The sequence below is a fragment of the Emydura macquarii genome, unplaced genomic scaffold (assembly GCF_026122565.2).
Source record: "Emydura macquarii macquarii isolate MOO-44397 ecotype Brisbane River unplaced genomic scaffold, CSIRO-AGI_Emac_v2 contig_369, whole genome shotgun sequence".
Classification (NCBI taxonomy): Eukaryota; Metazoa; Chordata; order Testudines; family Chelidae; genus Emydura; species Emydura macquarii.
In genome coordinates this window covers 2,806,632-2,832,258 of record NW_027130506.1, presented here as the reverse complement: position 1 = coordinate 2,832,258, position 25,627 = coordinate 2,806,632, and the positions used below count along the sequence as shown (strand labels likewise).

At 39.4% G+C, this 25,627-nt stretch overlaps 1 protein-coding gene across 2 annotated transcripts; it reads left to right on the top strand.

The window, feature by feature from the left end:
• The first annotated feature begins 2,231 nt into the window (after positions 1–2,231).
• On the top strand, positions 2,232–25,386 carry TNFRSF11B (TNF receptor superfamily member 11b). 2 transcript variants are annotated; one of them, XM_067530190.1, is made up of 6 exons: positions 2,503–2,535; positions 3,880–3,914; positions 14,716–15,085; positions 22,133–22,327; positions 22,910–23,134; positions 24,285–25,386. In XM_067530190.1, the coding sequence occupies exons 3-6, from the start codon at positions 14,803–14,805 to the stop codon at positions 24,671–24,673; spliced, it is 1,092 nt and encodes a 363-aa protein (XP_067386291.1). In that variant the 5' UTR covers positions 2,503–2,535; positions 3,880–3,914; positions 14,716–14,802; the 3' UTR covers positions 24,674–25,386. The 2 variants fall into 2 exon arrangements, with proteins under 2 accessions (XP_067386282.1, XP_067386291.1); XM_067530181.1 differs by lacking the exon at positions 3,880–3,914 and having other exon boundaries at positions 2,232–2,535.
• The last annotated feature ends 241 nt before the right edge of the window (positions 25,387–25,627 follow it).

Here is a 25,627-nt window from a genome sequence, read left to right as displayed (position 1 = left end):
CCATACAAACAAACCACCATTAGAGCAAAGCTAGCTTGGATATGCCTATCTGAGCAATCACACCCCTCCCTGTCTTGGCAATTTAGGCAGGAGAGGCTGCTGTGAAGTTACGGATGGGATATAAAATCGGCCTCCCTGTAGAAATCCTCTCTGGCATGACTAGCCTAGCCTGAATACAGCCTATTTTAAAAATAGTTTTTCAGAAGAAATTTAGGGACAGATTTTCAGCTCAGTGGAGCTCCATTGAAGTCAGAGGTAGGCCAATTAACATCAGCTGATGATCTGGGCTAGAATACCGTGACAACAGGTAGGTTAAAATATAGCTCTAAGTATATGATAGTAAATATGTTAAGGGCATAGAAACCACTAAGGGTAAAAAGATTACAGGAGTTGTTGCAACACACCTTCCAAGTGCATAAAGAATCAATTAGTTCTCACACTGCTAGATAACCGAAGCATTTCCTCTCCTCTCAGTGCTAGGTTTCTGTTCCCCTTTTTCCAGTTTTCCCACAATTACTTACAAACAAATCTTCATTAGTTTAAGTTCCTCAGATTTTTACACCATGTATCAGGTGTTGAAGGTGGTAATTAAATATGGTGGTTTCTAATTTAAAAACATCATGGCACAATGCATACTAGGAAATGGTACCTGCATGCATGCAGAAGGATTCAGACACACTTTTTCTGTTCAAATGGGTCACTTTTATTGTATTGCTTAGAGGAAATTCTTCTCCTGCTTAGGAGCTTTTGTCAGACTGTGCAGCGAAGGGGAGGGAGATCAGCGACTCCTTCCATCTGGCTGCAGCGGGGTGGAGGGGACTGCTAGCAGCGACTGGTGGCCCTTCAGGGTTGTAAAAATTATATCTGTGGCCCTCGAGCCAAAAAGGTTGGGAACCACTGCTGTAACAGAACACGTTGCCAACTCTCGTGATTTTGTCATGAGTCAGCTCCTGGAGTCACGTGAATATGTGATGATTTCAGCCTTCATTCTTAAAAGGAAAGGTAAGTTTCTAGCCCTTGTAGCTGTGAAGAAAGCATCAAAATGTGACCCCAGTACATCCTAAAGACTCAAAAAGCAAAAGGGAAATAAAAAGAACACCAAATCTATTATTTTTACATAATCTCATGATTTTTAAGCTGATCTTATGAGTTTTGGTGAGCCTGACTCATGATTTTTTACTATTTGGGGTGGGCAATACTGTGAAAGTGACTTGAAAGCGTCCATTTCATTCCTGTTTAAAGTCAGTTTCTAGCCTATTATTTGTAGTATAGTAACACCCCTATAATCTTCAGCAGGTGCAGCATAAACTCACAGGGTCTTGCCCTAGTAAGATGCTACCATAAGTTAAATGATCTATTCCTCGCTTGGTGAACTGCAAAAATAAGTGGTCTACATCATTCAAGTCATCTAGATTTTTCTACAGTCGTTTCAATTGTTTTATTCAAGAGTTAGTGACAAAGTAAGAATATGCATTAACATTTTAAACCTAACCAGGGTCGTCGCTTAAGTGCCAGGACACAAGATGTCAGAACATGTTAGTATTAGAGCGGTGTGTGTCTAATATTTATTTATTTTTCTTTCTTTATACAGGAATTAGATACAGTGCTCCTGCCAGCTAATATTGAAGTTATTATCTGCAACATCCCCCCTGCCCCCCCCCCCAAAAAAAACCCCAAAAACCCTAGAATTTGCCCCTGGAATCACAGTGAAAGTCGCTCCCCCCAATCTGAATTGCCCCCTCCTGCCCCACTCTGCTGCTTCCCTAGCCTAGGGACTGAAGACAGAGGTCTTTACACCGGCAGGCAGCCCATCCAGCTCTGTGATGCCCTCCAAAGCCAGGGTGGCTGGAGAGAGATGGGCTGGCGTGGTACTTTTCTGCATTAGAAGGGACGGGGCGTCAGTGGAGTCCCACTGGTTCCCTCCCCACCCCCTGCTGCAGCACACCACTGGGCAGACAGCTTCCTCCCCTGGGCCTCCAGGTTCCTCTGTTCTGCCCAGTTTGGGGACGATGCACCGGCAGATGCAAAGCGCCCAAGCCCCCCGTCTCTGCACCGCAGGCTGGACTCTCGCATGGCAGCGCCCGGGAGCTGCTATTTTTAAACTGTCTCTTCGGGGCCACCGACGAGCCGCTCTCGTCCAGGAGGTGAGTGACTCTCCCCTCCCTGGAAAGCAGACGGACAAACAGCAGAGACACCGCCCAGTTAACCCGTCAGAGGCCAGCCCCTGACACTCCCTCCTGCTTTTCCAGCCTGTGGGCAGCACTGACAGGCTCCATGAAGTCATCAAGTTTTACAAGTTCCTTAAAAAAAAAGAAAAAAGTTTGCTCATGGAGAGGGAATGAGTGATCAAAGCTGAGCTAATGCTTCCTGTTGCAGCAGGGGCTATATATACACCGTGCCTTTCATGTTGGGGGGATGTAAAAGCAGGCTGCTAGGAGACCGGAGCTTTCACTAACTCCCTGTCTAGCGTCCCAGCTCCCTGAGGTTTCTCTCACACCGACCACAATGAACCAGTTCCTGTGCTGCACGCTTGTGGTAAGTCCCTTCGCAGAGGGAACTAGCCAGCTAGGAGGCTTTGGATGGCTGGGTCTGCAACGCTGCACTGCAGGCTGAGAGGTCAGGCTGCAGATCCACTCTGCCTTTCCCTCGCTCTTTGGTTGCTCTTCATTTCCCTGGTAAACTTGTTCAGTTTCATCACCATGGGCTTTTGTGGTAAGATTTCAATTGGGATGAACTTCCAACTTCAGGAGAAAAGCAGATTTTTTAAAATCACATATTCAAGGTATTGGCATCATTTGCTTTGCATTCATGTTCTTGCCTATCTTGTTCCCCCCCTGTCCCCGATTTTACCAGGCTAACATCACTCTTTCATTAGCATAAATATATTAGCTGGGAATGGATTTTTATCTTGGGATGTTTCTTTCATGACTTATTAAAGCTCCATCTTTGCCTAATCTTCCTAGTCAATGTGGGTTATTATTGCACTAGCACTGATCAATGTCTCCAGTCTTGGGAGAACATTCTTGTTTTAGGAAAAAGGGTGTGACCACAGAATATATTTTAAAGCACGAACACATTATGTTTCTTTTGACTTTTTAAAACTACTCAACTTTGCTGTATATACAAATGATGAATTAGTAGCAGTGTCCTTCATGTCACTGCAGGAAAGGCTGTGGCAGCAGATCTCTTGTAAGCCCCTGTTTTAAATGGGTTGGTGGATTTTTAAAAATAATTGCTCTGAATAGACCTCTGGTGGTCTTAGCACTGGCACAAATCTTTTAAAATGTTGTTTAATCCATTTAGCTGTTTGGAAGTTAAAAAAGCATTACATCATTTTAAAACGTGTACAGACTGTGCAGTATATTTAAAGGGTACTTGGTTGTTATTAAAAGTGGACTATTATGTATTCATATACAGTAACTTTTATAGAATGTCTTAGCAAGTATGGTGGCACTGATATCCAGGGACTCTCTGAAACAGTTAGAACTGAGTTACATTTATAACAAATTACAAGACTTCCAGTCACTGATGAGTAATGCATGTATACTACTTTGGGTAGAATTTCCTGAATGAGCTTTTTTGAAAAATAAACCCAAGTAATTAATAGGGGCTGGAAGGAAAGGGAAAATTGTTATGTTTATGATCAGGAAATTGAAATGAGAGACCACAACCTTTTTATTTACCTTATGTTATTACACCTTTTTTGTTTATATAAAGGTACATGAAGTTAAGTGTGGAATGTCAGCATTAACTTCTTACCAAGTTGGCTTCCTCTCTGTTCATCATAATGTAATATCATTTAAACATTTTAATGTAATACATTCCTAATTGCAGCCCTTTAGGGTTCTTTCTTTCTTTCTTTTTGTTTTTTTTACTTAGTTTGTGTGTTAAAAACAGAAGACTGAAATTACCAGGTGAGGAGAACATTTGGAAGAGATTGCTGTGACTTTAAACTAGATCCATTGTTTTAATCTGCTGTAGCAACTTTGATGCTGCCTCATTTATGTTTCATTCCGGCCATGATTCAGCCTCTGTGTTGAACAGGATTGCTACTAACTGACCATCTTCCTGATCAGACTTGAAGAAGAGATCTGTGAAAGCTCGAAAGCTTGTCTCTTTCAGCTATAGAAGTTGGTCCAATAAAACAAATTATGTCACCCATCATTCGTCCTGGAAGAATACTGTGTTTGTAGTAGTAATTCTGTTCAGTGTAGAGCCTGCATGCATCCATGACATGAATTCATACCTATGACAGTTGCATGCCATAGGTTTGGGTTATCTCAGAAATCCTGCTGTCACTATAAGATGGGTAATTTTAACTAGAGATTAATATATGATTTGCAGATCTGATACATCTTTCCAGAGATGTTTTGTTGGTTGGTTTTCTTCTTTCTCTGCTTCCTCATCCTCACAGAGATTGTGAATTGTAGCTATGAAGAATATTTAGTTCAGCATCTCTCAAATCCAAGAGCAGCTGCTGTCTAATCAGTGCCATGCTCAGACTGCTGAAAATGGAATGATACTGATGTAGCCTTCCAGAGAGCCTTTATCCACAATGCTGAAAGTAAATGTGTAAATCTGTAAATGCAGACTAATTAATCTTCACTAAACCTCTGTAAGGTAGGCTACCATCCCCATTCCACTGAGGGCTTGTCTACACAGCAAGCTACTGAGCGGCAAGCTGGTGTGCTGTAGATTCATATCCTGGCTTGTGTATTGTCCTATGTGGACACTACTATAGTGCAGTGAAAGTCCCTGAGTGTGGCTTAGAGTACTACGTTTTGAAGTAGCGGTACACTAAACCACACTAGAACTATCACTGCGCTTGCAGCAGCGTCCACATGGCGAGTTAGTGTGCAGCAAGCTGACGTGCTGTAGATTCACACCCTGACTTGCAGCACAGTAACTTGCCATGTGGACAAGCCCTGAGACAGGTTAAGATCCACATCTTTCAAACACTGGTTCCTATCATTAGCACCTACATTCATATTTAGGTATCTAAATAAGTGGCCTGATGGTCAGAGGTGACTTCGTTAAAGTCAAGTAGGCAGCCAAGTTGAAAATGTGTGCCCTAAATGACTTGCCCGGGTTAAGTGTACGACTGAGCCAGAGATACAAACCAGCTCTCCAGGTTCCCATCCTTGTGCTGTAACTGCCAGCCTACTTCCTCTCACATTAGGGGGAAAATGTATAGGCTAGATATCTTTCTAAAAGATTAAGTTGAACAATTAATGATTAAGAGATCTCAGTTTATGTAATTAGAGTCTGATCCTGCAATGAGCTGAGAGGCCCTGATAATTGATATATGTACTTGTCATATAGTTGTTGAGTTACATTTGCATTTTTAGGGTATTGCTTCATTTTTCCAGATTTGGATAATACTGAATGTGCTGCGGTTAGCTTACATGAAGAATTCAACATGGAGTTTAGGCTGTTCAGAGCTTTTTGGGCCTGCTTCTGCTCCCACTGCAATCAAACAAATGTCCTAGTAACTCCAAAGGGCCCAAGCCCTTTATGTAAAAAAAAAGGTGATGAAGTTGTGCAATACCCTCATAAAGAAATCCCAAACCAGATTAAACCAGTTTGGTTTTAGCTTCTGTTGCACACGTGAAACGTAGCCTTTGTTTGCCGAAAGGTTTGCTGAGTTTGGGCTGAGATTCAAGTGCACCCGTGACAAATTATGACTTTGGATGGAAAGCATGTAAAGCTCAGTCATTTTACATGTGTTTCATGCCAAAACAAGTCAGACTTGGTGCTTTCAGATTAGTTTTGCTTTTGGGTTAATACAACCCCCCAAACAAAAAGTAACATACAAGGGGTGTAATCCCACAAGAAAGAATGCCAGAAACATTTTACACAAATCAAGATCACATGTCTGTACAGATCTAACAATTGCCTACTTCCAACTTGATACTTTGAAGTGCCCACTGCCTTTAGTCTTTGGAGTTTAGGTTATCTAGCATCTGAAGTCTTTGGAGTTAAGGTTACGTGGCATCATCCAGGATCAGGCCCATAGCATTATATGGTTGCTATTAAAAAGTGAACATAACAGTATTTAAGATACCATAGATTTTTTTAGAACAAGAGATAGTGTTGGGAGGTAATTGATGTTCATTTTTTAATGATGTAGATGGAATAAGATGTCATTCATATTTTGTCTGCCTGCACTGGTAAACTATCTGGTATCCCAGTTTCTAACAAGGAGGTTAATATACCATGGAAATTTAGTATTTTGTAACCCCTACAATATCTGTGAAGAGTATATGAAAAAAAGCCATGACATAAATTTAAAGTGGATACAAGAGTTTTCACACAATATATAATGAAACCTTAGGACTCACTGCCATAAGATATTTTGTGGATAAAAAGCAGAGCAAGATTTGAAAGGGATTAGACATATCTATAAGAATAGCACCTGCAGTTACAACAGGTGGGATAACATTTACAAGGCTGTCAATACCCATGCTTCAGAGTATGAGATAATCATGAGCTGAGTTCAGGAAAAGAAATTCTCCCCATGGGGTCAAATTCTGTTGAATTTACTCAGAGATGAGCAGTCCCAATGAAATATTTTAAGTCAATAGGATTTAGTAGTAAGGAAAGTGAGGAAGATTAGGCCCATGGTTTTAGTATCTTTTAGTTAGCCAGGTGATAGGATTCTTTCCCCTCTAGGTCTGAAAAAGTTTGTATACTGCCAAAGACAGGATGTTAGGATTAGATGGCCATTGATCTGATCTACTCGGTGATTCCCTATTGTGCTGTTTTGCCTAACTAAACTATTAATAGCGTGATGGATCTTCAATGTCATTTCAAGTATTCAGTACTATAGGCCATATTGTGCCACTAGATTTTAAACAGGACATTCCCACTGATTTCAATTGAGAGTTCTGTTTAGGAACTGATGGCATAATTTAGCCCTCAGTTTTGACTTCATTCAAATACTCTGTTGAAAAGTAAAGCAGCAGAGTTCTGAGATTCTACTTTGTATCGATTACAAAGGGGCAGCATTTTTGACAAAGTGAAATTGAATCATTATTTATCAAGTAGGAAAATATGCTTCAGGATGGACTTGGAATTCAAAACAGAAACAGATTTATCTCTTTCAGTAAAAATTAAACTTTCTCCTTTGGTGTGCTGCCCAAAACCACAAAGCCAAGCCATATAATAACATTTTTGTTCTCTGAAAAACTACTTTCCTTACACTCACAAAGCAGTGATTTCAGGGAACAATGCTTAAAGGGTTTTTTTCTGTATTTGCATTGTCATTTAGTTAATTTTTAATTTAACGGGGAAAATCAAGCAGCTGCATTTAAAGATGAAAGTAAAGGGTGTGTACTACTTTTTGTGCCCAGTGTCTGAAATAAAGTAAATCAATCACTTTATTTCTCTTTGTAAAGCCTCTTCTAAAGGCTCAAAGAAAAAAAACTGTCTGATGTTGCATTTGGCGGGTCCTCTGATTTTTTTGTGCAGGCTGATGTAGAGCATGTGTGGAAAAAATGTTGCTCTAGGCCCGTGTGCTGAATGGCACTGCCAAAGGATTGCTTTTTAGTTTTATATAACTAATTTTGACTGATACGTTAAAAGGCATTAAATATGTTAGACAAAAAACCACACATAAACATAGAACTAATTGAATATTTAAAAAAAAATAAATCCAAGTTAAACACAGTCTCTAGGGACTATCAGTTATGGCTAATGCATCATGTATTACTTCATTATTTTTCATGCAATTGACCGATTCAAACATTATATGAAAGTCTTTAAGATTAATCCCAAATCTTCTTGGCAGAGTTCTAAATTCTGTGTGATACTTAGTACTTCTTAGCAAGATTGGGCCTGTAGGGTCCAATAGGAACTTTCACAGGATTGGACCTATGATATGACATCAGAGATCAAATTGAATTTCACCCATAAGGTTAGTGGATATTATTCTTTTTTTAATGCATATGGCATGAGATATTTTTGATGTATAGGAATTATTTTACCAGTATCATTTCAGAATTGAATTGTTTTTTTTTTTTAAATTGAATCTTAAGTTTCAGTAACTTTTCTTGACCTTTCTCTGTAACAAACCACCTGTTGCTCTACATATGTCCACTGCTCAGTTTGTAGTTATGGTGTAAGGGCTCAATCCCACAAGGTACTCAGTATCATTGACTTCAAGGGGTGTTGGGAATGTTCAGGCAGCATCCTACAGGATCAGGTTGGTCATTTTCAGGCAGTGCCCTAATGTTCTGTGCAGTAAAATGTTGGTCCCATTCCTGGTCCCAGCTTCCCACTCTTTCCCATTGATTTCAGTGCGATTTGGATGAGGATTTGGACTAGCCATGGTTGTAGTCTCCTGGAAGGGAGATGTGGCACTTTGCATCACTCTTCTAGATGGTCGCTTGAGATCACTGACTGATTCTGAAAAAAGAGTCCGGTCCGGCATTGCTTGGTCTGAATGGTAGTGGTTATGACCAGGGGGACTTTGAATCTGAGCATAGAAATCAGAGGAATTTTGAAGGGAGTCTCAAGGATCCAACAGAGTATTGGCAAAGTCAATGTCCAGTGGGTTTTCTTTCTCTCTGTTACGTTTTTCTTTAGTACTGGTTTTTCAGAGGCTGTCTCTGGTAGCCTTAAATGCATTAAATGGCAATTGTGAAAGTGATAGTCATGGTATGCACAAAGGCTGAGGCTAACTGTTGAGTCCATGATTTGGGGCATGGCTGGCTGCAGTAGACTCCTGGGACAGTGCCTTAAGCTCTATTACAGGAGTGGGTGGATGCGGTTGTGTGGCCTGCAAACCAGATGATCATGATAGTCCCTTCTGGCCTTAAAGTCGATGCATCTATGAGTAAGGGATCAACTGGATGCCAATTTATTACCCAATTATAGTTTCTCAACCATTATTTCTGACTCACTTCTATAAATTCAAGACAGACTTTTTCTTCCTTCAAAGTAAAACATGCCTGTTTTGGATTTGATGGTGAAGGAGACATGAGGTAGTATGAGCTAGGACCAAATTCTGCTCTCAGTGAAACTGTATTGAAGCCAATAGACTTGAGGTGGTTTAACAGTCCAGAATTTTACCCTTAGTATTTAGAGTACCATGAAACGGTAAAAAGTCCAAAGTCTAAATTACAAAACAAAACAAAACAAAACAAAACAAAAAAACAGTTAAAACTGTTTCCTCCTACTAGATAACCTCTTAAAAGCCTTTCAATTTCAGTATTGATGCCATCTAAAATATAAAATGCTTTAAAATCTTTGCTCAGAGTAGGACAAATTGTCACTGTTTTTACAAAAAAGAGTCAGGCATATGCAATGTAGTTGAATTTCCCATCTTTGCTGCTAGGTGTACTACTTTTCATTAACCAGCAGGCATTCAAACAAGAGGTTTTCAGTCTTTCAACTTTTTGTCTTCTTCAGATAACAGATATATCAAACATAACAATGGAGTTTAAGATGATAGGCTGTATGTTCAGCTAGTGTCCATGAGCTGACATCAGTGGAACTGTGCCCCTTTTACCCCAGCTATGGTTCTGGCTCATTGATATAGTTAATTCAATACTGTTTTTTCTGTTTAGGCCACCAGCCAAGCAACTCAGGCTATGCTTTCATTTAATCTAAAATGTCTGTTTCTTATGGGTGGAGGTGGAGTGTTTAATATTTTCTTTCAACCTATTCTAGCCATAGGCCCTTCACATTAATAGGAGTTTTGCCTGAGTGAAGAATGAGCTTGATCCCAGCCTGGACTGGTGGGGGGGGGGGGGGGAAGCCATGTGCTATATAAAGTGCAATGCATACCTAAGATAGGAATGACTCAAGGTCAAGCAGATGCAAACAAATGTAAGTTCTTTGGGGAAGGGACTGTGTTTTTGTATTGCATTTGTACAGCACCTAGCACAATGATGTCTTGGTTTATGAGTAAGGCTCCTAGGCATTACACTAATAGAAATAATAAATAATAATAATGCTGTGTAGTGCCTCTATGCACATATTTCTATAACATTTCTGAAAATCAGGTAAATACCTAACTATGGATTCAGAATGCCCAAAGTGTGTAATGTGTCTCTTCTTAAGTTGAAGATATTCTTCTAAATAATAGGTTTTCTTGTCTCTGTCTCAAGGGGTCGTTTTGGTGGGCCTACAGCTGTGATAAAGGGCCATGATACATGAGAATGGCGTTCTGTGAATGTTTGGATGAATAACATGGCATTGTGTTCAAAACTAAATGTAATATCTGCTAGGATATTGAGATCCTAATTCAATTTATGCCTGTAATGTTACCTAAAAACCTTTAACAAAACAGAATAGCATGGTGCTATGTACTTATGAGTGAGCCAGTGAGTGATTGTCTGGATTATTGCATTTATACGTCTGTCCAAGATGTGTGTCAAGGAATAGAAGAAGAAGAAGATTGCCTAGTGCCTGTGATATTCTTTTCTTTTTAAAACAAACAAGCAAACAAACAACCTGGCCTGTTGAATGGCCCATTGTGGCATTCATTCATGATTTTTCTTTTTATATCCACATGTAGATTATTATGACTGATGCTCCTCCACAGTATTACATGGGAGTCTGTGCTTACCAGGGGTAGACATTTAAATAAGTAGATTCACCCATACACAGGTCTGTTTGTTTTATTATCCCCACCAGGCTGGACCTCGGTGGTCCCCAAAACAATATTTATATTAACTCCCCTCTGAACCTGGCTGGAACAATTTGCTTATTTTTAATGAGGTGCATCATTTAGGACCAGATCCTGCAAGGCAGTGATTGCCCACTCTCTTCCTCTCCCTGCCATCTGACCCTGATTCTGGGAACTGAGCTCTTTCGAAAAACTGGCCCAGCCCCTACAATGAAATCTCATACTTGCCTCCCCTATATGGTCTTCTGTAACAATTGGCAGCTAGTGACAACGAGCCAAACCCTGTTCTCCTTACTCAGCCATGTCACAGTGGGAACTCCTGGGTGCTGAGCAGTCTGGAAAATGTGCTCCTGTGTGTGCAATGAGAGAATGAATGGTAAGAGGGAGAAGTCTGCAACTGCAGTAAGAGAAGCTTTGTCCTTTACAGCAGCGTTCAGACGCATTACAGGGCAGAGATATTCTGTACCCAGGACCTGCTGTAATTTCCATTCAAGCTGCATAATAATTTTCACATAATGCCAGCTTCCCATCTGTGCTGAGTGCTATCTGAAGCCCTCAGCGCTCCATAAACATCCAAATTACAGCATTTGGCTTAGACTTGTCACTTCAGTTTCTGCACCCCACACTGACGTCTGACAAATGCTGCTCTAATGTACTGTAGAAGTGCTGCCCATGCAAGCGCTTAGGATATTTGGGAGGCTGGTTTCATTCTTGCTAAATGATCTGCCTGGTGAAGGAAACAAAAAACCCCGCAAGGGAATCTTGGACTGTTAACAACGATGTATGAGATTACCAGGGCTTTTTTGTTACTAGATTAATAGTCGGAGGTTTTACCAAGGGTGGATATGTGGCTCATGAGTGAAAAGCCATTCATTTTTTTAAAATGTGCTACTCCCTCTTGCTAAAAAATAGCTTCTGTGAATCAGATCCAGACATTTAAGAAAAGTAGAGCTGTAAATCGTCAAGACAAATTCGAATTAGAAATAAAGCACCCATTTTTAACAGTGAGGGTGATTTCCTATTGGAACAAAGTACTGAGGGAAGGAGTGGAGTCTCCTTTTTGTTATTTCTTCAGATTAAGACTGGATGCCTTTCTGGAAGACATGTGTAACTATAGCACCCTCGTGACCACCACGGAGTCCGCTCTGTGGGTAGCTCTGGCCAAGAAAAGGCACATGCAGGAATGCAGCAGGGAAACTCCCTTCCACCCCAAGGACATCTATTCCAAACCCCTCAGTGTAAACACACACACACACACACACTGGAATAGTAGAACGAATGTAGGAAAGGGAAATATTTATTTACAGAGGGATGAATGGAGAAAAACAACCAGGGGAGAATATTTGAGGAGTGGGAAAACAGGGTTACAGCCAAGATGAGCATCCACGGAACCGGTGGTGCCAGAGTATAAAAGGATAGATACTGAGCCCTGTGTCAAGACTCAGAGGTCAGGAATCCTGGGCAGAGTTCCAGTTCAGCAGTGAGTCTTGGATGCTCCTGGTCATCTTCAACATCAGTAAACTTTCCCCAGCAAACCTTTCCAGTGCCCTCTTCTGCCGCCTTCTGCAAGCCCACACAGAGTGAAAACCACCCCACTTAGCTAGCTACAATTTCCTTCCTTATTCCCAATGCAAGGTCACAAGCCCCAGTACTCATGGCCCCATGCAGCTCTGGGTAACGGTAATCATGGGTCTGGCTCTGATTTGTCCTTCTCAGATGATTCCTTCCTGGCACGGTGCCTCTCCTGGCTCCAAGCCCAGGATGTCCCTGATTGGCTGCTCTGTCCCTCCTGGTCTCCAGCTGGTTCTCATCTGCTTCTCTACATGAGGTCCTGCTCACTGTATGCCTCTTGTCTGGAGCTCCAGACACACACATGCCACTGTCACTTTCTCCTCTCTTGACTCCCCTCCCTCTGGAACAACCAGCACCTCTTCTTCCTGGAACAACCAGGCCTTCCTCTGTCTCAGGACGAGGTTTTAAAGAGACCATGCTCTCTAAACCACAAGGGGGATACACGTGCTTTAACCAAGGACAGGTTATTGGGCTCAATGAAGGGGTAACTGAATGAAATTCTATACCCTGTGTTATATAGGAGATCAGACAAGGTGATCTCATAGTCCCTTTTGGCCTTAAAATGTATGACTGAACCCATGAAAGCTATGCTGCACTTCCAGGGAGGATTGGATACACGAGGAGAGTCAGAGAAAGCCTTTTGACCCCTAACAGGGCAGCAGGGACCAAAAGTCAGTATAATCTGATAGCTGTTTGGAAACCTACCTGATAATCAAGTGATGGTCACGTGTCCATGTCTCCCATTCATATCAGTTTTGGTTTTGTGCCTGAGGGAGTTTTCCATGTATAAAGAGTGCAAATCTGGTACCCTTTAATGTAACCTCAATAGGGAGGCTAATGCTGAATGGTCATAGAGCGCGAGCTGCCACTTATACGTAGAGATGGTTCCTCAAGGTCAGGATTAGGGCACATTGGTGTGGACAAGCTTGTGTTGTCACTGTCACATTTCTCCTTTGTATAACCAGAGAGCTGTGGTGCTAGAGTTATCAATCCAGCACTATTGATGGACAGCCAAATATACTTTAAAAAAATAAAGATCTGCTGGTGTACCCTTTATATTCAGTTCTCATTATAATCCAATCTAGAGGATGAATCCCTCAGTAACACACACACACGCTAGTTTTCCACAAATAGCCATAAGAAAAGGTAATACATAGGAACTGATTCACATAATTGTAAAACGAACAAGATTTAAAAGAGAGGCAATGACTAGAATGCACAGCATTTGGATGGAGCAGAATTCTGAATCGTGTGGATCACAGCACTTAATGCAGCGAAATAAACACGTGTTCATGCACTTTGTTGGTGCAGTAATGGAGAAACTGCAAAACCAAATTTGTAGTTAGATGACAAAACGATGACATCCTAGTGATGATCTCACAGCTGAGCAAGGTCATCCCAGATTAGCATTTGCTGAGACCTCCAAGGAAAACTCAAGTTACTGCAGGTAGTTGAGCCAATTATTCATTAGGTAGCGCCCAGTATAGTGATAGTATTGTTACAGGTGCATGTGCCTTTTGGATAAGATGTAAAACTGAGATCCCATGACAGGAAGCATTAGCCTTAGTGTTCTGGGGCATTCCAGTTTACATGATTAAATTCTACCCCCCCTAAAATCTCCCTGCAATTTCAGTTAGTTGTAGCATTCTCCACATCTGTCTAAAGCTATTGTTTAGTGCTGCTGTTGGATATTAAACAGCTGCTACATTTTATCACAGGCTTAAAAAAGCATGCTCTATATTTATTTTGTTTTTAAAAATAAATACAGTAAAGGAGCGTGCTTTGAATTTTGATCTACCTTTTTGGTAATAGTGCAGTCCAGTAGTTTTTTATCTAGCACAGCATAATTAAGATGTGCAACTGTACAATAATATATTTATAATTTCTGTTGCTCTATAAGTCTGCATGATGTTTCATGATACTGATGGCCTGATTTTCCTTCTTTCACTTACATCACTGTTAAACAGGAGCAATTACACTGAAATCAGTGGGCCAGACAGACAGCTGGAACAAACAAGCACAGCTCCTTGGCCCATTGTAGTTACACCAGCGTAAGTCAGAAGACAATCGAGACCCATAGTCCTGTTCCCACAATGTTTACAGTCTAAGAGCCCTATCCTGCAAAGAACAACTTAAATGCGTATGAACTTGTAGGGAAAGTCCCTTTGTTAGCTAATGAATAGACACAGGAAAATAGAGGGGTATAACATAAAATCATGCTATTGAATTTTTTAGGGTTAGCGTGGAGCTGCTTGGTTCCAGAATATTTTAATAGTTGTAATATGGAATGCCTGATTTTTTTTTCAAATATTAAATTTTCTATGATAATGTAGCCATTGGAGAGTGGGAAAGTTGGTTAATATTTTTATATATTGCTGCAATACATCTTATTTTAATGACTTTGAAGAGATAAACATAATTAGGTACATAAATACCTAGAACTGCAGGTTTCTTTGCCCGTGATGTCTCATAGGACTAAAGAGAACAATATTTTATTTCCCTTTTGCTAGTTCTTGGATATCTTTATTAAGTGGACAACTCAAGGAGCCACCCCCCCAAAGTACCTCCATTATGACCCAGTAACATCTCGTCAACTGATGTGTGACCTATGCCCTCCTGGAACTTATGTCAAACAGCACTGTACAGCTGTAAGAAAGACGGAATGCACACGATGTCCAGATCAGTACTACGCAGAGGACTGGAATAGCAACGATGAATGCCAGTACTGCAACATAGTGTGCAAAGAGCTGCAGTATGTGAAGCAAGAATGCAACAGTACACAGAACCGCATCTGTGAATGTATTGAAGGGAGATACCTTGAACTAGAGTTTTGCTTACGGCACACAGAATGTCCTCCTGGATTTGGTGTAGTACAACCAGGTATGTATCTGTTTTCAATATGCAACAGAATTAATTAGAGCTGTACAAAGCATTAAAGACTCGTGGCACTTAAAGATTAGGAAACAAACTTGTCCAGATGAAATTACAGGCTACTAAATGGCAAAGCTAATGCAACCTGTTACTGTTGTGACATTGCTTTGGACTATAGTCAAAGGAACATTTCTCAGTGGAATACTCTGCTCCTACTGAATATATAACCTAATGGCAGTACCAAATGTAGCAAATTGCACTCAAATGAGAAACATGATGGATAGCCTCTTTTAAAGGAACATTATCTGGGATACAGTATTTCTGTGTGATAAATAATGTTTTTCATTTTGAAATCTGCTGTTTCAAGCCACTGTGTATCTTGACAAACACCAGAAGCATTAACTGATGCAGCACGAAGAGCATAATTATAACAATATTAATGTAACTCTAGAGTCAGAGCAATATGTGGTAATAATTAATTACCCATGTCCTAAATGAGAACTGCAAGGGAAACCATTTTTATTATCATCCACAGACCAGCCAACTACTTCTTTGTCAGACAAGCTGGTAACATGCTGTATGTCTGGGAGGGATAAAGGCTGGCGCAATGTCATTTGAATGGAGCATATTCTTCATTTTAGACTAAATAAATTGTTAAGACAAGACTAAGTTCTTGTCTTGAAACAAAATATTTTATCATTCTGCAAATGATGTGGCCAAGTCTAGTGCCAACATTTAATGTGGCCTAAGAGAAATGGAAGTTGGCATTCTTCCTAGTCATAGTTACACCATATCCTTCATAGTACTGCATAGATCTATATGGTATTTAAATTGTTTCATGGGCTCTGATTGTGCAAAAGGATCTACCTGCACAGACCTCTATTCCTGTGTTGAATCCCAATGAATGTTGCGTGTTGAGAGCCATGCAAATCTATGGAATTCGGGCCACAAAGATCCATGCAGGTTTGGGGCATAATTAGTATCACTGTTAACTTTGAAACTCTGGTAGCAGAAAAACAAAGGATTATGAACAGAAATTTCAAAAGTAGTTAGCATTGACCTACCTCTACTCCTATTGACGCCAATGACAGTTATATTATTGACCTCAATGGGAACAGAGTTAGGCTACCAGTGAGTACGTTTGAAAGAAGTGACCAGAGTGCCCAAGTAAAGAAATGTGGTGCCTAAGTCAGGAGCCAAAGTTTGAACATTCAACTCCATTTAGATTTTATAGGAGGCATGCATAGCTTTGGTTTATCACCACTGATCTTAAATCCCATGGATTCTGCAGTTTCTCGCAGCTCTTCCAGCATTAGCGGTAGTTGGTCAGTAGTCTCTCCATGTAAGGCAATATCATCCACATTTTCAGGGTCCTCTAAAGATGAATCATTAAGTTTCACATCTCCGACTTTGGCCTCAAGCAGCTTTGTCATCATCTAGTCTATTAGAACATATAGACGAGAGAACGCATCTTTGCAATACTCCTAATTTTTCTGAAAACCAGTCTGTAATATAACTGTTGATACTCATACAGCTAAATGTAGAGTGGTACAGTTCCTCCACTAGGCCCACTAAGTCCCACTGAATCATTTTCAGTAACATTTCACAGAACATATATAGCATGGATTGCAGATTGACCTGTACAAAAACCACACTAGTTGTCTCCCATTTTTGGGTTGAGATAGTATTTCATTTGGTTCAGTGGTATGATCAAAAACACCTTCCCTGGGATTGACAGCAACATTATTCTCCTATAATTTGAGCAAGCTGATTGCTCTCTTTTTTTGAAAAAAGAAATAATGCAGTCGCTTTTCCAGTCTTCTGGAATGTGATAATTTTTATGACAACTCTGAAGCCAATGAACTAATCCAGGTCTCCACTCATTAGCAGTTCTGATAAAATATTGCAAAGAGCAGGTGCTTTATCATTTTCTAACAGTTTGACTGAAAGCATTAGTTCCTCTACTGTCACCAGCCTGTTTTCTGCTGGGTTCATTTTTGGATTAAATTGTAGTTTACAATTTGGTGGGGATCAGTTCATTAATTCACAATAATGCTCCTGCCAATGCTTAAGTTGTGCACCAATATCCTGACAGTATTCTCTATTTTTGTCCTTAACTGGAGGAAGCTGTGAGAATGGATGTTCAATTAGGACCTTCAAAGTGTCAAATACACATTTCTGGTCATGTCTTTTAGAGGCTTCCTCAATGCACTGTGTCATACAAGTCCACGATTGATTACAATAATTTCTACAGCCCTTGTTCAAGACATTTCTTCTCCTCTCTTGCCCATTTCCTCCTCTCTTTACTGACTCAACTCTGACTTTCCAGTGCATCCATTCTACATGGCACCTCTTTTTTTCTCCTATAATTTGATGGTATCATCTGTAATCCAGTGTTGCTTCTTCATTCTCCTTCATGCTCCTTTATTCTCCAGTTGTTCTCCAGCAATCTCTGTGACAGAATCCCAAAATAAAAAATCCCTTTCTTCCTCCACGATACACAGCTGGTTATCCAATATACAGAATTTGCTGGAAGTCGCTACCATGTAGCTATTAGCAATTGCTTCAACATGAAATTTATCAACATTGAAACGTTTCAATGCAATACATTCCTGTCTCTGGCACTTTATTAATCAGAACATAATTGTTGCTATTAGGAGTAAGTTCAATACTCCTAAATACACATCCCAGATTAGTTTAGTCAAGAGTTCCTGAACTAGAATGGGATCCAAGGTTTTATTGTCACCCAATGGATATCAAAATGTATACTTATGGCAATTCTTGTGCTTAAACCAGATAGCCATTAAAAATAATCCAGTAGTTTCACAGTATCTGATAAAATAATAGGGATGAATAATAAGGATTAAGGCACACTGGGAGTCAGAAGATATAGGTTTTATTCCCAACTCTGCTACAGGTTCCCTGTATGATCTTTGGGCAAATCATTCAGCCTCTCTGTGCTTCATTTTCCTAATTTGTAAACTGGGGTAATAATAGTCACTCTCTTACACAATATGTTCTTTGGTTTAACACGCTAATGTTTGTCAAGGGCATCATGATCCTTGGATGGAAGGTGTTATAGAAACGTGCAGTAATAAGAATAGAGGCAGGTACAAACTTGAGATTGGTTACTGCCTAGAGAAGAGACTGAAGGGACGGAGACACAGGAAAACAAAGGAATGTCTCAGAGATGTCTTTTTCAACCATATTACCCCAATCTCCAAAGCTGAAGAACTGCTTGCCTAGTCATGCACATACAGAAAGTGACAAGAGATTAACTATTGTAGGAGCATTAGCTGAAACTTTTAGAGCTACACTAGTATTGAATTTGTTGGTACACAGATTGCAAAAGCATTGCTAGATAAGAAATTTGATGTAGTGGCTTTTATAACTATGTTAGAAGCAAGACTCAAGGGGCCTGAAACAATGTGCATAAGCATGGCCAGTTGGAAGACCCATGAAAGGAGTCTGTGTTATGTGGGAAGCCTGCTTACTGTATCCATCAAAGGATAATAAAATAATGGCTAAACTGAAGCCATTCAGCCAAGACCAAGCCAAAATCATTAGGCTAATAGGTCTTCCAGAAGAAGAGAAATGATCTAATTACATAATCTTTTGGAGAGATAGGTTCCCAAACCACAGCATTGTGCACATACGAAAGAGAAGTACGCGTCAAACAAGAAATAGCGACACTGACACTGGCAAGACAATTACTTTTCCATTCTTCATTTTTTTAAGACAAGGCAATTGCGGGAAGACGTAACGACAGTGAACCAAATTGTGTTCTCAGTTACATTCATGCAACATCACTGAACACAATGTGTTTGCACTGGTGTAACTGAGGAGAGAATGTGGCCTTAGTCTGTCAGAAATGTGCCTCAGAATCACATATGGAAACAATGTAGTGTCTGCGACACAGGCTGGAGAATCAGAAATCTGACTTCTGTTTCCACTTGCCACTGCCTCAGTGTAACCTTGGGCAAATCACTTAACATCTCTGCTCCTCAGTTTCCCTCTCTGTAAGTGCAGATAAAGGACAATTAATCAGCTTTGTAAAGTGTGTTGAGATCCATGAAAGTGTAGCACTGTAAAATTATGCATATTGAGTAATTTTTTCTTCCTTGATCTTAGTCCTGGCACCCAGGCTCTGAGGCATGCACTGGTGGCCATTATAAATATTTCAGAGACAAGGAAATCAGACAACAAGTAACCCTCCCAGTCTAATATTAGGCATGTTACACCATCAAAGCATATTTGTTCTGGGAAGGGAGCCTACTGACAGACTATTAGACACTGTTAATTTAGCAGTCATCCAAGAGAGCTCATTGTACATGATTTGTTTCTTTTGGATACATAAAGGCCTCATCCTTCTCTGGGACTGTTCCTATATTTGCATTATAGTATATAGACTCTGTCCTACAAAATTGTTTCTGGCAACTGGAACTTTCTTATTTTAATGTATTTTGTAAACTGATCAGAGTGTTTCTCACATTGGCGCTCTCAATAAGATTTGGTGTTTTGTAGTTTTAATAACATATGACTCTTACTTTTGAAACTGTCATTTTAACGAGAATGTGAGTTCCTTCGAAGGACTGATAACGAACTAGAGGTGGGCCAAAATTAGAACCTCAAATTGCAAAAATGATTAGGAATTTAATCTCTGGACCTAAATCAGCCATTATAGCTTTGATTCTAGGTCAAATCGAAGCTACAGGGGGCTTGTTTTCTGGTTTGGATTTGGATTCAACTGAAATCTCATAGTGACATCTGTTCTCGGGAGACTTCACCCCAAAATGACAGAAATTACATGAGCTTGCCTAATCATACAAAGTTTCTGCCATTTTCGACCATTTTGCAAGAACAGTCTTTCAGATCTGATCCTGTCAAATCCGCACCGAGTCTTAGCCACTCTCTGCACTATGCTGCTGAATAATGTGGCAGACTTCCTAGCAGAAATTCTCTTGGGAGTTAATGCAGATCAAAGCAGCATTCACTCTCACTCTGTATCTGCTGTTTCCCTCAGGGGAGTGGGGGATTGTGGGCATAAGAGGGACAGTCGATGGCAGCACAAATTCTATGGCAGGGAGGTTGGAGGAGCAGTGCAGAGGTGCCATGCTGCTTTATCCATGTAGAGCCTAGGATTCTGCTGGGTCCCCAGATTCCCCATGTTACTCCTTTCCAAATTGGGTGAAGATGCAGAAGAAACTCTGCAAGGGGAATCTAATGGAGTTTCCATGGACTTTGTGTCCCCCCCGTAGGTATTTCTAGGAATGAGGACAATCTGGCTCCATCTCCCAAAATGTGGAACTGTTAATCTCTCTGGAAGGAAAAACCTGAAAGCAGCATATCTGTGGTAGGGGAAAGTCCACCAGAAATTCTCTTAGAAATGCTAGTTGATGCCTGATCATCTGAAATGTGCAGATCTCTGTCAGCTGGATGTTCATATTGTTTACAGCAGCTGGCATTGCATAATATTAGCCGATTACAAAGGCAGACCTGTACATAGCCTTCTGTGATGCATTATTCTGTCACTGTCTTTTTGGCGGGTTAGCTGTGGAAACATGCAATTTCTTTTAAGTGATTTTACAGAATCACTTTTGAAGTTCAGATGTGAACAAGTAGAGCTCTTGCTGTCCAGCAGGTGTTTTTACTCATTAACTAGTGAAAGCAGAAGTTCTATATGTGAGTATATAAAAACATACTCTTTATTTCTTGGCTACTTGAAAACTCAGAGATTCATATCTTTTTGTTGCTAAGGGAGTCTTAGAAATGTAAAATTGTAGCAAAGGTGGATATGCTTATTTTAATGCAAACCTCTGTGCATTTAGCTTTTAACAGCAAGTACTCCTAAAATACACTAGATGGAGGCATTTTCATATGCAAATATAGTCCCCAATTTCAGCAAAGAATTAAATCATGTCTTTAAGTACATCCTTATTTGTTGAAGCATTTAAGCATGTGCTTCTCTCGGCAAATACTTAAGTCCCATTGGTCTCAATGCTTTGCTGAATAGAAATGAACTCATGAACTGGGGCTATATTGTATGAGTTTTGATTTGAGCTAGGATTTTCAATTGATAGACTCTTTACAGTAGCTGCCTGTCTTAAGTTTCATGCATTCATTTTCTCCCTCTCAGTCAATGTGGTGCAGTAATGTTCCATGTTGTCTCAGTTCTTTAACTTTGGGACAATAAATGCATTCTTTATAATAGCAGTTATGGCATATACTGTCTATATACTTACCTGATCATACATTTTTATTAGATTTTTGGGCAAGTGTAGCATAATATAATCAATCCAAGAAAGAGGGGTCAATATATAATTTTGAATTTACCATGTTACTGAACAACATTTTACTTTTAAAGGCTTTGGAAACTCATTTAGATTATGCAATGGCATAATTTATTATAACCTTGGAATTTCATACTTAAGAGATTAAAAATACCTATTGGAGAAACTTCCACAAATGTGCATATGTAAAGGAAGGAAGGAAAATTGTAATGGATGAATGGTTTTAATTTAAAGGCCAATATGTAGACTATATTCAAATTATATTACTGAACACACACAAAAAGAACCTACTTGCAACAAATTTAAAGAAATGGGCTGAATTCTACTCAGTTACAATCAGAGTAATTTATTTTCATGATTGTCTGCACAGCTGTAACAGAACAGAATTTGGACCACTTTCTTGTGCCTGTTAATAGATTCTCAACAAAAAAAATCAATATGGATGAAAAATGAAGGTCAGCCATCTTTTGTAAACATCTGAATAGAGTCAAGTTATCTGATGTTAATTTACAAATGTATGAAAAGTTGAGAAGCCAGTGTATTTAAAAGCATTTTTTAACATACTTCTGTAGCATGAGCATCTGAATTTGAGAGAAAAGTTTTCAAAATTATACAAATATGTTCCAAGTGAGTGTTCGGATATGAGTGAGAAAGCATGAAAATCTGAATTCTTCATTTATTTTTTGCTATTTTCTTTCATAATGCACAAAAACTCACACACAATATGTATCTTTTGTAAAAGGTAGTGGTTTTTGGTTTTCTAAAGGTACCCCTGAGAGTGATACCATTTGCAAGAGATGTCCAGAAGGATTTTTCTCAAATGAAACGTCATCCAAAGCAACCTGCCAAAAACACACAAACTGCAGTGCGCTGGGTCTTAAAACAGCACTGACGGGCAATATGTTTCGTGACAATATGTGTCATGATAACACGGATGCATCAACTCAAAAATGCGGAATAGGTATGTATAATGCCAGAGTGTAGTGTAAGTATATCTACAAGCATTATTAAAATGGGATTATCAATGGCTATGGTAAAATTATTATACTTGGTAGGTGCTCAGTTATTACAGTAATGGGCAAGCTGTAAAATTATAGTTACTGTAGATTAGATTATATAGAAGTGGTAAGAAGCACATAGTGCTATTAAATAAAGATCACTCCCTTATTTTAAACATGTTTTTAAAATAGATTTTCTTACAATCCTGCACCCTCTGTGCTTTGTCAAGGGCCAAACAATTTCACAAGAATTAAGACACTTGCTAGGATCATCCTGATATATCTCACCAAATCAATTCCCTGTCATTGCAGGGGCCTTCGATGTTGGTGCACCTGGATCTCTTCTGTTCTGTGCTTGTGGCATACAATAGTTTAATCTGCTGAAAGCTGTAATAATGGTCTATCCAGGTTATTGGGGCTCAGTGCAGGGGTAACTGGGTGAGGATTAGTGTCCTGTGATGTGCAGAAAGTCAGATTAGAAGATTTTCTGGCCCCTTCTAGCGTTGAACTCTATGACATCCTTTTTTCTCTTATTTATTTGTTAGATGTAACCCTATGCGAGGAAGCATTTTTCAGGTTTGCTGTTCCTACAAAACTCGCCCCTAACTGGCTGAATATACTAACGGATGGTTTGCCGGGGACAAAGATCAATGCAGAAAATATAGAAAGGATTAAACAAAAACATAATTCTCAAGAACAGATGTTCCAACTGTTGAAATTATGGAAGCTGCAAAACAAAGAACAGGATATGGTCAAGAAGATCATTCAAGGTAATTCAGATGGCATAAAAAGCACAGAAGAAGTAACTTTCTAAATAGCACTTTTGTAATCTCTTGGGACTAAATTCTGCCCTGGGTTGTGGGCACACTGCTCCCACTGATGTCAATGGGAGCTGCATGAGTGTGACTGTGGTTCAACAGAAAGGACCAAATTCTCTCCAGACTCGCATGTTATGCAACCCCATTGAGTAATATTTATGGGATGTAAATTAGGGCCCCTTTGGGACCATCAGAAGAGGGAGTATTGTGATACTCAGGGTCCATACTGCCCTCATTTATACCAGAGCAAGAACTATAGAGGTAAGTGGGAGGTGGGTGTGTACAGATGAGGGGAAACTCAGGCTCACAATGTATGATATAAGGCACTATAAGTGCTGGCTTGAGAGACCATTTAGATATCCAGAACACGTATAGTGTGGGCACTGGCAATTCAAAGTCTCACACATACCCCTGAAAAGCTGCTTTTCCCTTCTTGGAAAGAATATCCCTACTTGTTCCTTCATCTCTCTGCCGAAACTGCCAACCCGGGTGTCAAAGGTGAGACTGCAATGGCAGGTTTTTGTGATGTTAACACTTGTTGCTGGAGCTTTCACTGAAAACCACCACACCCTTTTCACTTGAGCCACCCTCAGCAATCACCAGATTTTAATTACTTTTGTTCTACAAGGAAATGGATTTGAAATGGTGTCTTAGAGAAACCATTTTTAATCTATGTCTACTTATGTCTGTGCTGGAGCTGGCATTATGTTGGACCTGAAGCACCAGTGACAGTTATAACTAAAATGCCTAGGCATTTCCAGTATATCAGGAGTAAAATGTTCATGCAACGTAAAGTAAGATACAGAGCCCTGCCTCATGCACTGTATACCTGACAAGATGCACATTACGAGGTTGTAAAAATAAATGTATGATAGTACGTATGTGTGTAACTTGAGACTACTTACATGAAGAAAGTTACACACATGCTTAAATGCTTTGCAAGATTGGGGCCTAAAACAGCAATGATAAAAGAGTTATTTGGAAATAAAACTAGGAAATATTGAGTGGATACATGTCTTTTTCTAACATTAGAGTTTGTTTTAAAATGATAAAATAGTAATGCATCTTGTTAATGTCCCTCCTTGCTTTTTGTCTTGTGTAGATATTGATCTGTGTGAAAACAGTGTCTTAAAACATATTGTCCACGCTAATCTCACCTTTGAACATCTCAACATTTTGATGGGGAATTTACCAGGAAAGAAAGTAGGAAAAGAAGATATTGAGCGCACTATGAAGCTGTGCAAATCTACAGAACAAATTCTAAAGCTTCTTAACCTGTGGAGAATAAAAAACAGAGATCAAGACACAATTAAGGCCCTAACATATGGGCTAAAGCATTTGAAAGCATATCACTTTCCCAAAAAAACAATCCAAAGTCTGAAGAAGGTGGTCAAGTTTCTTCACAGTTTTACAATGTACCAGTTATACCAAAAACTCTTTTTAGAAATGATAGGGAACCAAGTGCAATCGGTAAAAAAAAGATGTGTCTAATTCAAGTTATTTTTCTATTCATTCTCCACTATTTCCCCTTAATTACTGTTGGCAGTAATTAACATGAAACATTGTTCCCCTACATTGTACCTGACTATTTATAGGAATGTATAACTGGAATAACTCTAAGCTTATAGCAGTGTTCTTAGGGGGCTTTTTATTATAAAGTCACTTCTATAAAAGCTATCAATCAGTTGATGACGTTTAGGTCCTGATCTACAACCTTGGGCATCCAAAATTGAAAAATACCACTGAAGTCATTGGATGAGAAAAGAATGCTAGACCAGGCCTAATACAGTATTTACTATTTATATTCATTAAGATATAAAGGATTTTGTTGTACATATTTATTAACTTAAATGGAAATTATATTAGATTTAATTTAGAAAGATAAATGAAAAACAAACTATATTTTCAAGATAGACTAAAATGATCAAGTATATTTTAAGCAGATATTATGTAGCATTTCTTAAGAGAGTCTACTTTCTTTATTTTGTGGATATTTTTTTAATTGTTACTTAGTTTTATCTGTATAAGTTGTGGTATTTTTTGGTAGGAGTTTAATTTATCCAAAGCTTTTAACTCAAATAGTATGAGAAATATACCACAAATGATCTGAATATTTAAATATTCTGTGAGAAAATGAATGTACCATATTTAAAAACTGGAGTTCAGATAGGATTCTAGGATCTTATTTTATAAAACAATTAATTTTCCAGCTTACCTGTTGTCTCTTTATGTGGTTATTCTCATCTGAATTTGACAAACCCAACATAGATGTTTTCCTGTAGATTTTCTCCCTGTTTTGAAGACATAGGGCCTGTTTCACCACTGCCCCATATCTTGTGCAATCACTGACATCTGAACAAAGCGAATGCAACGGGCTTAAATAACACCAGCATTCTGACCTGGTAGCATTCTGCACTCACTGCCCAGGGGTCAATGACTATACAA